This window comes from Tenrec ecaudatus, chromosome 6 (genome assembly GCF_050624435.1).
Source record: "Tenrec ecaudatus isolate mTenEca1 chromosome 6, mTenEca1.hap1, whole genome shotgun sequence".
In the NCBI taxonomy this organism is placed as follows: domain Eukaryota; kingdom Metazoa; phylum Chordata; class Mammalia; order Afrosoricida; family Tenrecidae; genus Tenrec; species Tenrec ecaudatus.
The window spans coordinates 84,025,495-84,037,254 of record NC_134535.1 but is presented as its reverse complement, the minus strand read 5'-3'; the positions used below and the strand labels follow the sequence as shown (position 1 = coordinate 84,037,254).

The 11,760-nt window shown below is 55.5% G+C and overlaps 1 protein-coding gene across 5 annotated transcripts; it reads left to right on the top strand.

The window, feature by feature from the left end:
• Positions 1–199: 199 nt before the first annotated feature.
• On the top strand, positions 200–11,563 carry SMARCD1 (SWI/SNF related BAF chromatin remodeling complex subunit D1). Of its 5 annotated transcripts, none has more exons than XM_075551711.1 (13): positions 200–274; positions 1,715–1,902; positions 2,192–2,234; positions 2,331–2,453; positions 2,939–3,061; positions 4,127–4,243; positions 5,643–5,744; positions 6,001–6,162; positions 6,261–6,358; positions 7,363–7,498; positions 9,022–9,144; positions 9,607–9,708; positions 9,827–11,558. In XM_075551711.1, the coding sequence occupies exons 2-13, from the start codon at positions 1,724–1,726 to the stop codon at positions 9,878–9,880; spliced, it is 1,362 nt and encodes a 453-aa protein (XP_075407826.1). In that variant the 5' UTR covers positions 200–274; positions 1,715–1,723; the 3' UTR covers positions 9,881–11,558. The 5 variants fall into 5 exon arrangements, with proteins under 5 accessions (XP_075407826.1, XP_075407824.1, XP_075407823.1 ...); XM_075551707.1 differs by lacking the exon at positions 200–274 and adding an exon at positions 719–1,071 and having other exon boundaries at positions 9,827–11,559; XM_075551710.1 differs by lacking the exon at positions 200–274 and adding an exon at positions 1,337–1,407.
• Positions 11,564–11,760: the final 197 nt, after the last annotated feature.

Genomic DNA, 11,760 nt, shown 5'->3' with positions numbered 1-11,760 from the left:
TATGTGACTGAAAGCAGTTGGGTCCTCTCACCCAGTGCCTAGTGCTGTGCTTGACTTGGGCCCAATCAGAGGGAGGGATAATTAGGGTCTGAGTAGGGGGTTCCTATCCTCCAGACAAAGGGGTGGGGTTGAACTACTGGGCAAGGAGGGAGGGGTCAGAAGTAGAAAAGACCTCAAAGGGAAGCCCCACCCACAAAGGATACTTTGGGGAGAAAGGCGGATTACGAGTCAAGAGGAACTGGAACACAAAACCTGGAAGCAGTAAGGTTAAAAGGTCAGGGACAGACTTGGGCCGAACTTCTAGTGTACGGTGTTATAAGATCCTTCCTCCCGACTAAGAGGCAAGACATCTGGATTCCAGGAAGGAATTTGCCGAAAACTTGCTGGTTGACTTCTGGGCACTCAGTGTTCTCATGGGTAAAATGTAATAACCACCGTGCGTTCCTCTCCCTCTCCAGCGCCTGGATTGATGGCAGTCAGGGAATGAAACCTAGAGCCAGCAAAGCTCTTTGGGAAGTTAAAGGTGCTGTGCCACAATGAAGCACTGACGCCACCACCCTCTTACAGAGGACTAGGGTGGGGGCTGTGGTCCTCCTTTCCCAGGGCCTGCGCTTCCTCCCGTGGGCTTGGGGGCGCCCGCTCTCCGGGCCTCTCTAGCCCGGCGCTCGTCTCTATGGTCCGCCCTCCCGGACCTGAAGGCGGGAGGGAGTGGTCTGCACAGCCCTTTCCGCTAGTTCCCCCCCACCCCCCACTCTAGCCCGCAGTCTCGCTGCCCTGAGCCTCCCGTGCCGGCCGGCCGGCCGGGAGGACAGGCGGGCGCTCGGTGGGCGCGCAGGGGGCGGGGGAGTTCCGGTTCCGGTTCTTTGTGCAGCTGCAGCCGCGGCTCGGGGGAAGATGGCGGCCCGGGCAGGCTTCCAGTCAGTGGCGCCGAGCGGCGGCGCCGGAGCCTCAGGAGGGGCGGGCGCGGCGGCCGCCCTCGGCCCGGGCGGGACTCCGGGGCCCCCAGTGCGGATGGGCCCGGCGCCGGGTCAAGGGCTGTACCGCTCCCCAATGCCCGGCGCGGCCTATCCGGTGAGCGGGGGCAGGAGGAGGGGCGCGCGGGCGGAGGCGGGGCCGAGCGGGGCCCGGGGAGGGACTCGGGTGCAGGGAGAAGTAGGAGGGACTCCCGGGGGAGAGGCAGGCGCGGGTGGGGGTGGGAGAGGCAGGAGGCGGAGAGGAGGGGGAGCAGTTCGCATCCCCACCTGCTGGGCGTAGGGGGGAGGGGAACCTTGTCTCCCCGCGAAGTGAGAGTCGGGGAGCAGGGTGGATGTAGGGGGCCCAGGGGGCGACATGTGAAGTCTGGGGTGCAATAGGGCTGGAAGAGACCCCGTGTCCAGAGGACGTCTGAGCTGCAACTGGCCAATTGGGGTCAGTGCCTACTGAAATAGTAGTTCCGAAAAGTGGGCCGAGAGGAGGGCTGTGAATGTGTTCCATCCAGATCGGCTGGGGAGAATTTTAGTATAGTCGAGCTGTTTCTCAAAGGGCCTTACTCTCCTGTGGATGCACAGTTGGGGTGGGGGAACCCCCAGTTGCCGGGAGCTCTTATCACTGGGCTCTATCCTTTTGCTCCAGCTCAGGCCCCCAGTCCTGTTTCATTCAAAGCCCTCAGGTAGCCCCTGCCTGCCCTTTGCCTTGGCCAAGACCATGACATCTCTGGGTCTTCTCCCTTCTGTAGAGACCAGGTATGCTGCCAGGCAGTCGAATGACACCTCAGGGACCTTCCATGGGCCCCCCAGGCTATGGGGGGAACCCTTCAGTCCGACCTGGCCTGGCCCAGTCAGGGCTGGACCAGTCCCGCAAGAGACCTGCGCCTCAGCAGATCCAGCAGGTCCAGCAGCAGGCAGTCCAGAATCGAAACCACAAGTAAGAGGATGCTGGGGGCGTGGAGGTGGGGAGGGAGGGAAGAAGTCTGAGGACACAGGTGGGTGGACCACCCACCAAGAAGTGGTGATAGTGGTGGTGGTATGTTAGCAGTCAGGCCTGGGGGGACCCGCCTGAGAAGGGCCTGTGCTGCTGCAGGGAGGAAGGCAGATCTCTGATTTGAGAGAAGCTTTGCCGCCCTACCACTTTACGTACATGGAGGTGCTGACGGCCTGTTTTCTTGTTCTGACTAGTGCCACCCCAACCTAATAACAGTATTCATTCCAAACAGTGCAAAGAAAAAGAAGATGGCTGACAAAATTCTACCTCAAAGGGTGAGTCCATGCTGTAGACTTTGTTGAGGGCATTGGGAGGATAAGGACAGAGATGGTCAGATCTGGGTCCCAACGGCCTCTCTCTCTCCCCCTAAGATTCGGGAACTGGTACCAGAGTCTCAGGCCTATATGGATCTCCTGGCTTTTGAAAGGAAGCTGGACCAGACTATCATGAGGAAACGGCTAGATATCCAGGAGGCCTTGAAACGGCCCATCAAGGTAACGCGGGAGATCTAGGCAGAGAGCCAGGAGAGAGGAGTCGGGAACCTTCAGCAGGCTGAGGATGAGAAATTAAAGGCACAGCACTGCTCTCCGTGGCATTTAAATTACATCTCTCCCTTCCGCCTACAAACTGAGAATTAACATTAGGAGCCTAGGAACAGAACAGCAAGAGGGAGGAGCTTTTGATGGCTCTGCCACCAGAAAGCACCCGGCCCCGTTTTTTGCTGTAACTCTTCTGCTGCCTTTGGGACCTGTTACCCTGCATGACGCTGTCCATCTGGCATCCCAGTGTGCGCCCTCACACTCAGGCCAGTGGCCTGGTCTTCCCTTTGTGAGGGACGCTCCATTCACCCACCCCAAGGTCTGGGTAGACAGCAAGCCAGCCTGTTATTTAGGAGTCATTTCGGGGTTTGGGGAGACCCTAGTCTTCAGTATCAAACCACTGAAGCTCCCCCTATCAATCCTGTTTCTGCCTTCCTCAGCAAAAGCGGAAGCTGCGAATTTTCATTTCTAACACTTTCAATCCGGCTAAGTCAGATGCCGAGGATGGGGAAGGGACGGTGGCTTCCTGGGAGCTTCGGGTAGAAGGACGGCTCCTGGAAGATGTGAGTTGAAGGCCCACCCCACCGTGGTCGGTGTTTGGGGGGGAGCTGTCGGGAAGGAGCAGTGTTGCCTGCTCAGCAGGAAGCCTGGCTGGGGCATCCTGCTCCTATCCGGAGCAACAGGGAGCAAGACACTCTGTTCCCTGCCCCGGAGACAGTGGTTCTTTGTGTCCGGCTCCCATGCTTGGGCCCGCACTGGGGCATCGTCTCGAAAGCCTTACTGTCCCGGGATCTGGTTTGTGGTTGACCTTCTTCCTGGTGCTGCTGTCCATCAGAGTCATTGGAAGCAGCAGATTTGTCTTGTGTATGTTATTCTAATTCAGTATGTAATCCAGTGAGTTTGCATTTGGCATTTGCAGCCATGATTTTTCTCTGAGACCTTGAGAGTCCCTGAGTCCCCCTGAGCGGGCTCCCTCTTCCCAGCTCTCAATGGGGACACCTCACTGCTTACCTTAGGTACATTTTCCCACAGGCTCTTGGTCACTTCCTGAGGAGCAGCAGCTGGCAAGTGACAGGCTCCAAACTTCCCGCTCCAGCAGCTCCTTAGAGAAGCTCACCTTCCCCTAACTCCCTGATAGTCTGTAGCGCTGTATTTTTAGCTGCTCATAAGTTAACTTCTTGGAGGCAGGGTTGTTTTTTGCGGGAAAACCAGGGCTCCGTATCAGAACCACCTCCTTCTCTTTATAGGTCCCATCCCTCTGCTGATGTTGTTATTCGTCCACATAAAGCCTTTTGTTCTGGTCGCTTCTTGCCTGTGATGTCAGGCTTTTCTCTGTTCAAACTTGCTTGGTTGTTAACAGGCAGTGATTTGGCTTAACTTGGCCCCATTTCCCTTGGGGAGAGGCGGCTAAGTCAGTGACCCCGTCCCTGCGTGCATGCATGGGCCAGGCTGCTGCCCCGGAGTTCCATTGCCACCATGACTGCCTTAATGCCCTCCCCTAAGAGAGCCTTAGAAAGTAACTCTGGACCTTGTTCCCATTGCCGTCCTGGGTTCCCTTTCTGTGGAACCTGGTCGTAGCGAGTGTCCTCTGGTCTCTTCTAACCTGACCTCCTCTCTCTCTCGTCTAGTCCGCCTTGTCCAAATATGATGCTACCAAACAAAAGAGGAAGTTCTCGTCCTTTTTTAAGTCCTTGGTGATTGAGCTGGACAAAGACCTATATGGGCCAGACAACCATCTGGTAGAAGTGAGTAGTTCTGCTTTCTCGGCCTGGGAAGCCAGAGGAGACTGTGGAGGGAGCGGGGGATAACAGGGTTATTACATAGTAATAACACGTGGGAATAACAGGGTTATCCCAGGTGTTCGGAACCAGCCCCCACTGCAGTTTGCACATCGGCCTCCAGGGGGCACGAGCGACCTTCAGTTCAGGTGCTGGACCCCGCCTTCTACCTTGCCCCCCTTTTTAGAGGATACTGTTGTGGTTGCACAGATAGCTCGTTTTTCTGCTCCCCTTTTCCCAGGGACATCATCACGGAGGCCTCTTGTACATCCCTCTGCGTCTAGCTTGTTCATAATCATGAGACCTGGTTGACCCTACCACATCCCTCTTTTTCCTGGGAGCGGTTGCTGTGGTTACAGAGGCAGAGGAACAGGATTCTCGTGCTTGTCAAAGTTACCTTTTAGAACAGCCACTTCTTGTCGGTCCCTGTGCCATCTAGATTGCAAATTATTTCCTGGAATCCCTCCCTGTGCCACATTGCATCATGTTCTGAAGAGCGTGTCAGTGAGGGCATAACTATTGTAGACGAGCCTGCTGGTAAGGAAACGTCGTTGGGGAAGAATTAGAACCAGAATGAGGCAGTCCAACACTCCCAAGGGCTTGCTGGCTGCTCCTCTTTGCCAGTCTCACCACAGCCCCTTCCTGCAAGCCAGTGAGAGACGAGGGAAGCCGTAACATTGAATGTAAAGGGCAGAATTAACGGCAACATGTGACCACATTGAACTCCTTTTGAAGTCGTAGAGCAGAGTGGCTGAGGGTGGACTGTAGTGGCAGGCACACCAGCAGGCAGCTGGCAGTGCCATGGCTTCCTGGCTGTGTGACCTTAGACAAGCGATTGCCCTCTCCTGAGAACTGGGTTTCTTGCGTGTCAAAGAGGCTGCATAGCGGGCGACTCCCCCGTGGGTGTTGCAGCCGCTGAAGGAGCTAATCCAGGTCAAAAGCCTGGCATGCTCTGTTCAACAGAGCAGATACTGAGCCAGTGATACCTGTGTCATGCTGCTTTGTGCATGTGTAGTATCTACTTTGTGGATATCATCATCACTGGGAATTCAGACTTATTGGGATGTGGTCCTGAACATTCAGACTTAAAAGGCTCATCTGAGGGGGCTTTTCAAAAAGTTAATTGAAAAATGGAATGAAAAAAATCAGAATTTCCCCTGAACCTTTTGAACCTGTCCCCCTCCACCAGCATAGACATTCAGCTTAAAACCATCTGTAATTAAAAACAAACAACCCAAGTCTCATGCTATTGCTGTCCTCCAGTAGCCTCGGTAATCAAAACTTAATGTACAGAAGCTCTTCCCTCACACCCCCCCCCCCCGAGCTCTTTCTCTGGTAGAGCACCCCCTAATATCTTCCTCTCTAGTGGCACAGGACCGCCACCACCCAGGAGACTGATGGCTTCCAGGTGAAGCGGCCGGGAGACGTAAATGTGCGCTGTACTGTCCTGCTGATGCTGGATTATCAGGTACATGGGCCACAGCCCAACAGCAGTCTTGGCCTTGAAGGGTTTAAGTCTGGTCGGGCATGATTTCCCACCAGACTTTCCAACTTCCCTAAGTACAGGGCCGGGATCTTAGTCATATCTGGATTTCTCCTAGTCTGTTTCTTGCTTCAGGGAGAGTTCCCCACTAATGTTGATTGCATAGGTTGGATCAACCTCGTAACGAAGTGAAGTGCACTTGAACGCAGATCCGGGTAGCTCTCTGACTTTATCTCTGCAGCCTCCCCAGTTTAAATTAGACCCTCGCCTGGCTCGGCTCTTGGGCATCCACACGCAGACCCGTCCGGTGATTATCCAGGCCCTGTGGCAGTATATTAAGACACACAAGCTCCAGGACCCTCACGAGCGGGAGTTTGTCATCTGTGACAAGTACCTCCAGCAGGTAAGGTACAGCCCCTTTCTCTTGCTGGAAGCCCCGGAGCATTGGTGGGGCTCACCGTGTCAGATCCTAGTTGCTGCTGCTGCTGCTCTTTCCCACAGATCTTTGAGTCTCAGCGTATGAAGTTTTCAGAGATCCCCCAGCGGCTCCATGCTTTGCTGATGCCCCCGGAACCCATCATCATTAATCACGTCATCAGGTACACACAAGGCGGGGGTTGGGGGGGGGGGCGGTGGACTCTCGGGAACCAGTTTCCCAGGAGCACGTTGGTAAATAGCCATTACTTAAACTGTATAAACTGAAACACATTGTATTAAAAGCAAAGATAACACATGAGGGGCCTTCCAAAAAGTTCATGGAAAGCCATTTTCAAGGTCTGGTACATTCTAGAATAGAAAACTGATGCTCTGCTCTGTAACCCTTCACCCAATTCCAGCACAAAGCGTCAAACAGAGAAGTTCCATTTTCCCACAACAGCCTCCTCGAGAATTTAAAAGTCATCACTTCCTCCTTATTTCACCATGCCACAGTTGTCTGCCTCAAAGTTGCTTGTGTCTGTTGTCTGTGTAGTGGAAGAGTCCCGAGTGGCCCCTCCTGCCCCTGTGATCAGGGACCCACTCGGACTGTGTGAAAGTGGAGTGTGTGGACTGCAGGCTTGGGCAGTGCTGCAAACCAGGGCCGCTTCCAGCCCTCGGGGCCCTCGCAGCATTCCCCAGCTCCTCGCCGACACAGGAGGCCGCCCGCCTTCTCTGTGGAGAGCAGGGCCTACCCACGCGAGACTTTGTCTTAGAGCAGCCTCTTGTTCCCGCTGCAGCTAGTCGATTTGTCCTCTCTTTCTTTCTTGTATGCATGCTTGTCACGAAAGACCCTTTTTCAAACATGAGACTTTCACTCATCCAACCAGTTAACAGTTAGTCTGTCCTGGATTCTTCATAGAAGTTGGACGTGCGTGCGTGCGTGTGTGTGTTTCAGTCAACATTCAGTTATCATAAGTTGCACCTGTATAAAGTATAGTTGAATGACTTTTGACACAAGAATTCGCCACGTGGCTGCCACCACAGTGTCACGCACACAAGTTCTCTCGTGCCCTTTTGTGGGCAGAGCAGCCCTTTCTGTCTTCATCCCAGGACGGGCATTTCAGATGCTGTAGAGGGAGGCTGCAAGAACACACCCTTTTACTAGGCCCCTCTGGTTTCCCCTCAGTGTTGACCCCAATGATCAGAAAAAGACAGCTTGCTACGACATTGACGTGGAAGTGGATGATACGTTGAAAACGCAAATGAATTCCTTCCTGCTGTCCACTGCCAGCCAGCAAGAGATCGCCACTCTAGACAACAAGGTAAGGGCTCAGCCCTGGTCGCGCTGCCACCAGCCCTTCGGAGCTGCCAGGCTCTTTGTCCTCAGGAAGCACCGCTCAGACACGCTTAAGTTCTGGTTCTTGCTGTGATGGGGAAGCGGAGCCCGGGCTCCTCTCCCTCTTCTGTGAGGTCGCTAGGAGGATCTGATGAGGTCACAGGCTTGGGAAGCACTGACCCTGTGCCTGCCACATGGAAGTCAGGTGGTAGCTGCCGCTGTGGTGACCGTGATTGGTGACATCCTTAGGTATGGCCCCAAAGGTGCCTGCACCACAAAGGGGCACAAATGGAAATGTCCCTTGGAGAGATGATACGGCAGCTACATCTTGACGGACAAAGGGGGCAGGGGGAGCTTGAAAAGAAGGGGGATGGGTGTGAGGAAGAGAATGGTCTGTGTCAATGAGATAGGAAAGCTCCTAGGGTATCCCAGAAATTCCGAGCTGTGTAGCGAAGCATGCTGGATACCGCACAGCGTGTCAGGAGGGGACATTTGGGGAGAGGAAGCCCGATAGGGAAGCAGGAGCCCAGTCATCCAGGGGCTTTGATAAGAGGACTGCCGGTAATAGTTCACGCTGGAGGCTCGGGAGCTTGTTGAAAGACCCTTTGCATTTTGAATGGCCACGGGCAGGAGGGTGGAGAATGGAGTGGACGGAGGCAAATCTGGAAGCCAGGGCCCTGGCTGGGAGGCTGGCACAGCAATCCCTACGAGCTAGGCTGAGGGCCTACGCCAGAGGTGGAAACATGTAGGCAGCTCCGTGACTCACAGCGACCCTGTAGGACAGGGTAGAACTGTCCCTGCAGGATTCTGAGACAGCACCTCTTCACTGGAGTAGAAGCCCCATCTGTCTACCCTTTGAGAGGCAACAAATTGGAACTGAAGGCCCTCGGCCCGTGTGGCTGGGGTAGGAGGTGAGGGAGAAGGGGCTCCTTTCATGGTGACTCCCAGCTTTCTCGTTTGGCTGTGCAATACTCACTCAGCCAGAGGATGGGCAGAGGACGAAGAGCTGGCGGGGAGCCATCTGGTGTGAAGGGCCTGGCGGTGTCACAAAAGTGGTGGGGTGGGCTGGCGTGTAGAAATAGGATTCTGGCACAGAGCAGCCTCGGGGAGAGTGCGGACGTGCACGTAGGCCGAATTGTCGGTAGTCTTTAGAACAAGAACCAAGGGCTGAGGACACAGGTCTGGGAGCCACCACATTCAATACAGCCCGTTTGGACCCCTCTTTCTACTAGAAACTTTCCAGAACCATCTGTGCTGTGAATTAAGTTTCCACTGTATTGCTCTGCTCCGTCTGTGACTAAAAAGAAAATTACCCTCTCACCCTGGACAGACCCATGGAAGCAGGAGCTGCTTTCCTACGGACAGGGGGCATGTGCACCCAGGAAACGCTGAGGGTGGCCTGGGTGCTCACCTTGGACGAGGCGTGTGGAGACCCCGTGTGTGTGTGTGTGTGTGTGTGTGTGTGTGTGTGTGTATATGCATGCTCTGATTTCCCTCTCCCTCTTTCAGATCCATGAGACCATAGAAACCATCAACCAGCTGAAGACCCAGCGGGAGTTCATGCTAAGCTTTGCCCGAGACCCTCAGGGCTTCATTAACGACTGGCTCCAATCCCAGTGCCGGGACCTCAAGGTAGAGGCCTGCAGGGAGGGCTTTCTGTAGCAACCAGAGAGCCCGGGGAAAGTGAGGGGGGCAGGGTTTCAGCATCCTATTTTCGGGCTCACGTGCAATCACATAGGGAAACGGAGGTGGACCCATCAAGTGTCCAACCAGTTCTTGCTGTGGGCCAGCTTGCAAAGCAGTATGTGCCCTGTGGGGAGACCAGGCCCCACACAAGGGAAGGAGGTCAGTGATACGGGACATGTAGGAGTGAGGCTGAGGTATGTCCCGGGGTGGGAGCATCTGAGGCCAGGCAGGACGGTGCTATGGGAGTGAGTGGGCAGCATGGTATAACCCGTGCCCTTTGTCCTCCCCTGCGGTGAGTGTGACTGCAATCACAGGCCAAGCAAGCAGACTCCTGAGCGTGGCAGGGTGTGGAGGCAGGAACCGAGTGTGGTGTGTGTGTCCCTCCTCCCCACCCCCACCCCCCCTTAGACCATGACGGACGTGGTGGGTAACCCAGAGGAGGAGCGCCGAGCTGAGTTCTACTTCCAGCCTTGGGCTCAGGAGGCCGTGTGCCGCTACTTCTACTCCAAGGTAGGTGCCTGGGATGGTGAGGGCAGGGCGTCTGCGCCCCATCAGGGCTGGGGCCAGTAGGGTAGGTACCAAGGGCTGGGTGTCTCATCAATGCCCCTCGATGCTGTTCTCTCCCCAGGTGCAACAGAGGCGACAGGAACTAGAGCAAGCCCTGGGGATCCGCAACACCTAGGAACCCCAGCCACCTATTCTGAAACCGGGCCTTGTGCTGCCTGCCTCATTGCACCCGCCTTGGCCTTGGCTGGGGCCTTCCAAGGGATGCTGTTGGTTCAAGACCACCACCAGAACGAAGAGGATCTCACACATGTGTCTTACCAGACACCTGTTGGCCTCTTCCCCCACCCTAGCCTTTCCTAATCCCCAGATTCCCTTTGCCCGCCGAGTTCCCATGTGCCTCTGCCCGCCCTCTAGGTAGCGTTAGAGAGAACCTGTAGTGGGACTCAGGGCTCTGAATGGACGGGCCCCAGGCCAAGTGGTCTTCAAGGGGACCAGCTACACTGACCCTGCCCTCAGAGACCTGGGTCCTTTTCCCCGGCTCGGGCCTGAGGGCACTCCGTAAACTCCTGGTAACTGAACCCAGTGTCCTTCCACCCTGAGCAGACTGTCCGGTGCCTGCGCCACCCTCTAGCACTAAAGGAAGCCAGGCCCTGGGCTGAGTTGAGCCCGGTCTGTCCCTGCCTGGGAGGGCTGCCACCTTAGTGCTCCTCTCTCCCTCCGAGGGCTCCACAGCAGTATTGGAGTTGACCCCCAGCCCAGCACATTGCTCATAGCAGCCTGTATTAGGAACCCCTCCTATTTGCCCTCACCTGGCTGGGGAGATTTTGCCTTTCCGGGCAGAGCCCCAAGGACCTCACCTGGAGGACAGCTGGTGCCAGAAGAGGCTGTTCCTACTGTTTGCTTGGACTGACGCCTTCACTCCATCCTGCTTCCCCTCCTCCCCCAGCCCCTTTCCTTACAGGAGAAACAGGCCTACAGTCAAACGGGTACAAGCCCTGGGCCACCCCGTCTTCCTATCCTTTTTCTGCTCAGTTGATGCCCCAGGCAGCTTCTAGGGCATTGAGGAGTGCAGGCACCTAGAGCTTGGGTTTGTGACTCCCTGCCCCTCCCCTGTTCCCCAGGTCGGGATGCCCCGCCCTCAAAGCTTCAACCCCCTCAGGTAGCAGCAGGATCTTGCATCTTGGCCTCTTGGAGCTGAGATGGTTTTGCATCTTTGCAGGAGAGCCTCAGATTCTTCCAGGTTGTATCATCCCCCACCCCAAGTTAGCATAACCCCCAGGCTCGCAGACTCAACACAGCAGGTGGGAGATAGCTGGCACAACGGGGGAGTCTGTCCCACATGGGCTCTGACCCCACAGAACTGACAGTCCTGCTTCCCACCCCCTCCTCAGGCTCCTGCGAGCACATCCTCATGTCCCCTACCCCTGCCTGCTCCCCACCAGGGACAGGACTTTTTCCCCAGTCGCCCCTCAGAGGCTCTCCCCACAGTGGCACTGGACAACTGTTGTCCGGCAGCTGAGCCCTGGCCCAGCTCCTGGTGGGAACCACAAGAAGGAAGCTCAGCACCCCTGTGGTGTCTTGTTGAAGATCATTGTTTTTATTAACTGAATGATTATGGTTTTTTTTCATGGACCAAAATTTTTTTTGTACTGTCCCCTTATTGATGTCACCCAGTTTTAATAAAAGGATCTTCTGAAGGATGGGGTGCCCCTAGCTATGGGGGGAGAGCCCGGCCTCGAGCTCATTCTCCCAGCACCTTCGGCCCTACTCGTGCTATGTGCAGTTCCTTGACAGACATCGAGTCCCAAGCACCTGCTGTGCCGAGGGAGGGACCCTGCTTGTGAACTGGCTATGCACTGGGCTGCTCACAAGGTCATTTCAAAACCACCAACTGCTCTGCCGGAGAGAAACAAAGGCTTTCTATTCCCAGAAATGATTAGTTTGGAAACCCTGTCCTGTAGACTCAGAGTCAGAAGCCACTCATTGTCATTGAGTTTGTGGTTTTTGGAGTTTTGTGTGCTTGGCATACTACTATGTGCTGGGGAAAGTGGGAAA

Coding starts and splice junctions, on each gene's coding strand:
- SMARCD1 (XM_075551707.1), top strand. CDS start 895: ATGGCGGCCCGGGCAGGCTTCCAGTCAGTGGCGCCGAGCGGCGGCGCC. Junction 2,454..2,938: donor CCTTGAAACGGCCCATCAAG/GTAACGCGGGAG, acceptor TGCCTTCCTCAG/CAAAAGCGGAAGCTGCGAAT. Junction 9,709..9,826: donor GCCGCTACTTCTACTCCAAG/GTAGGTGCCTGG, acceptor TTCTCTCCCCAG/GTGCAACAGAGGCGACAGGA.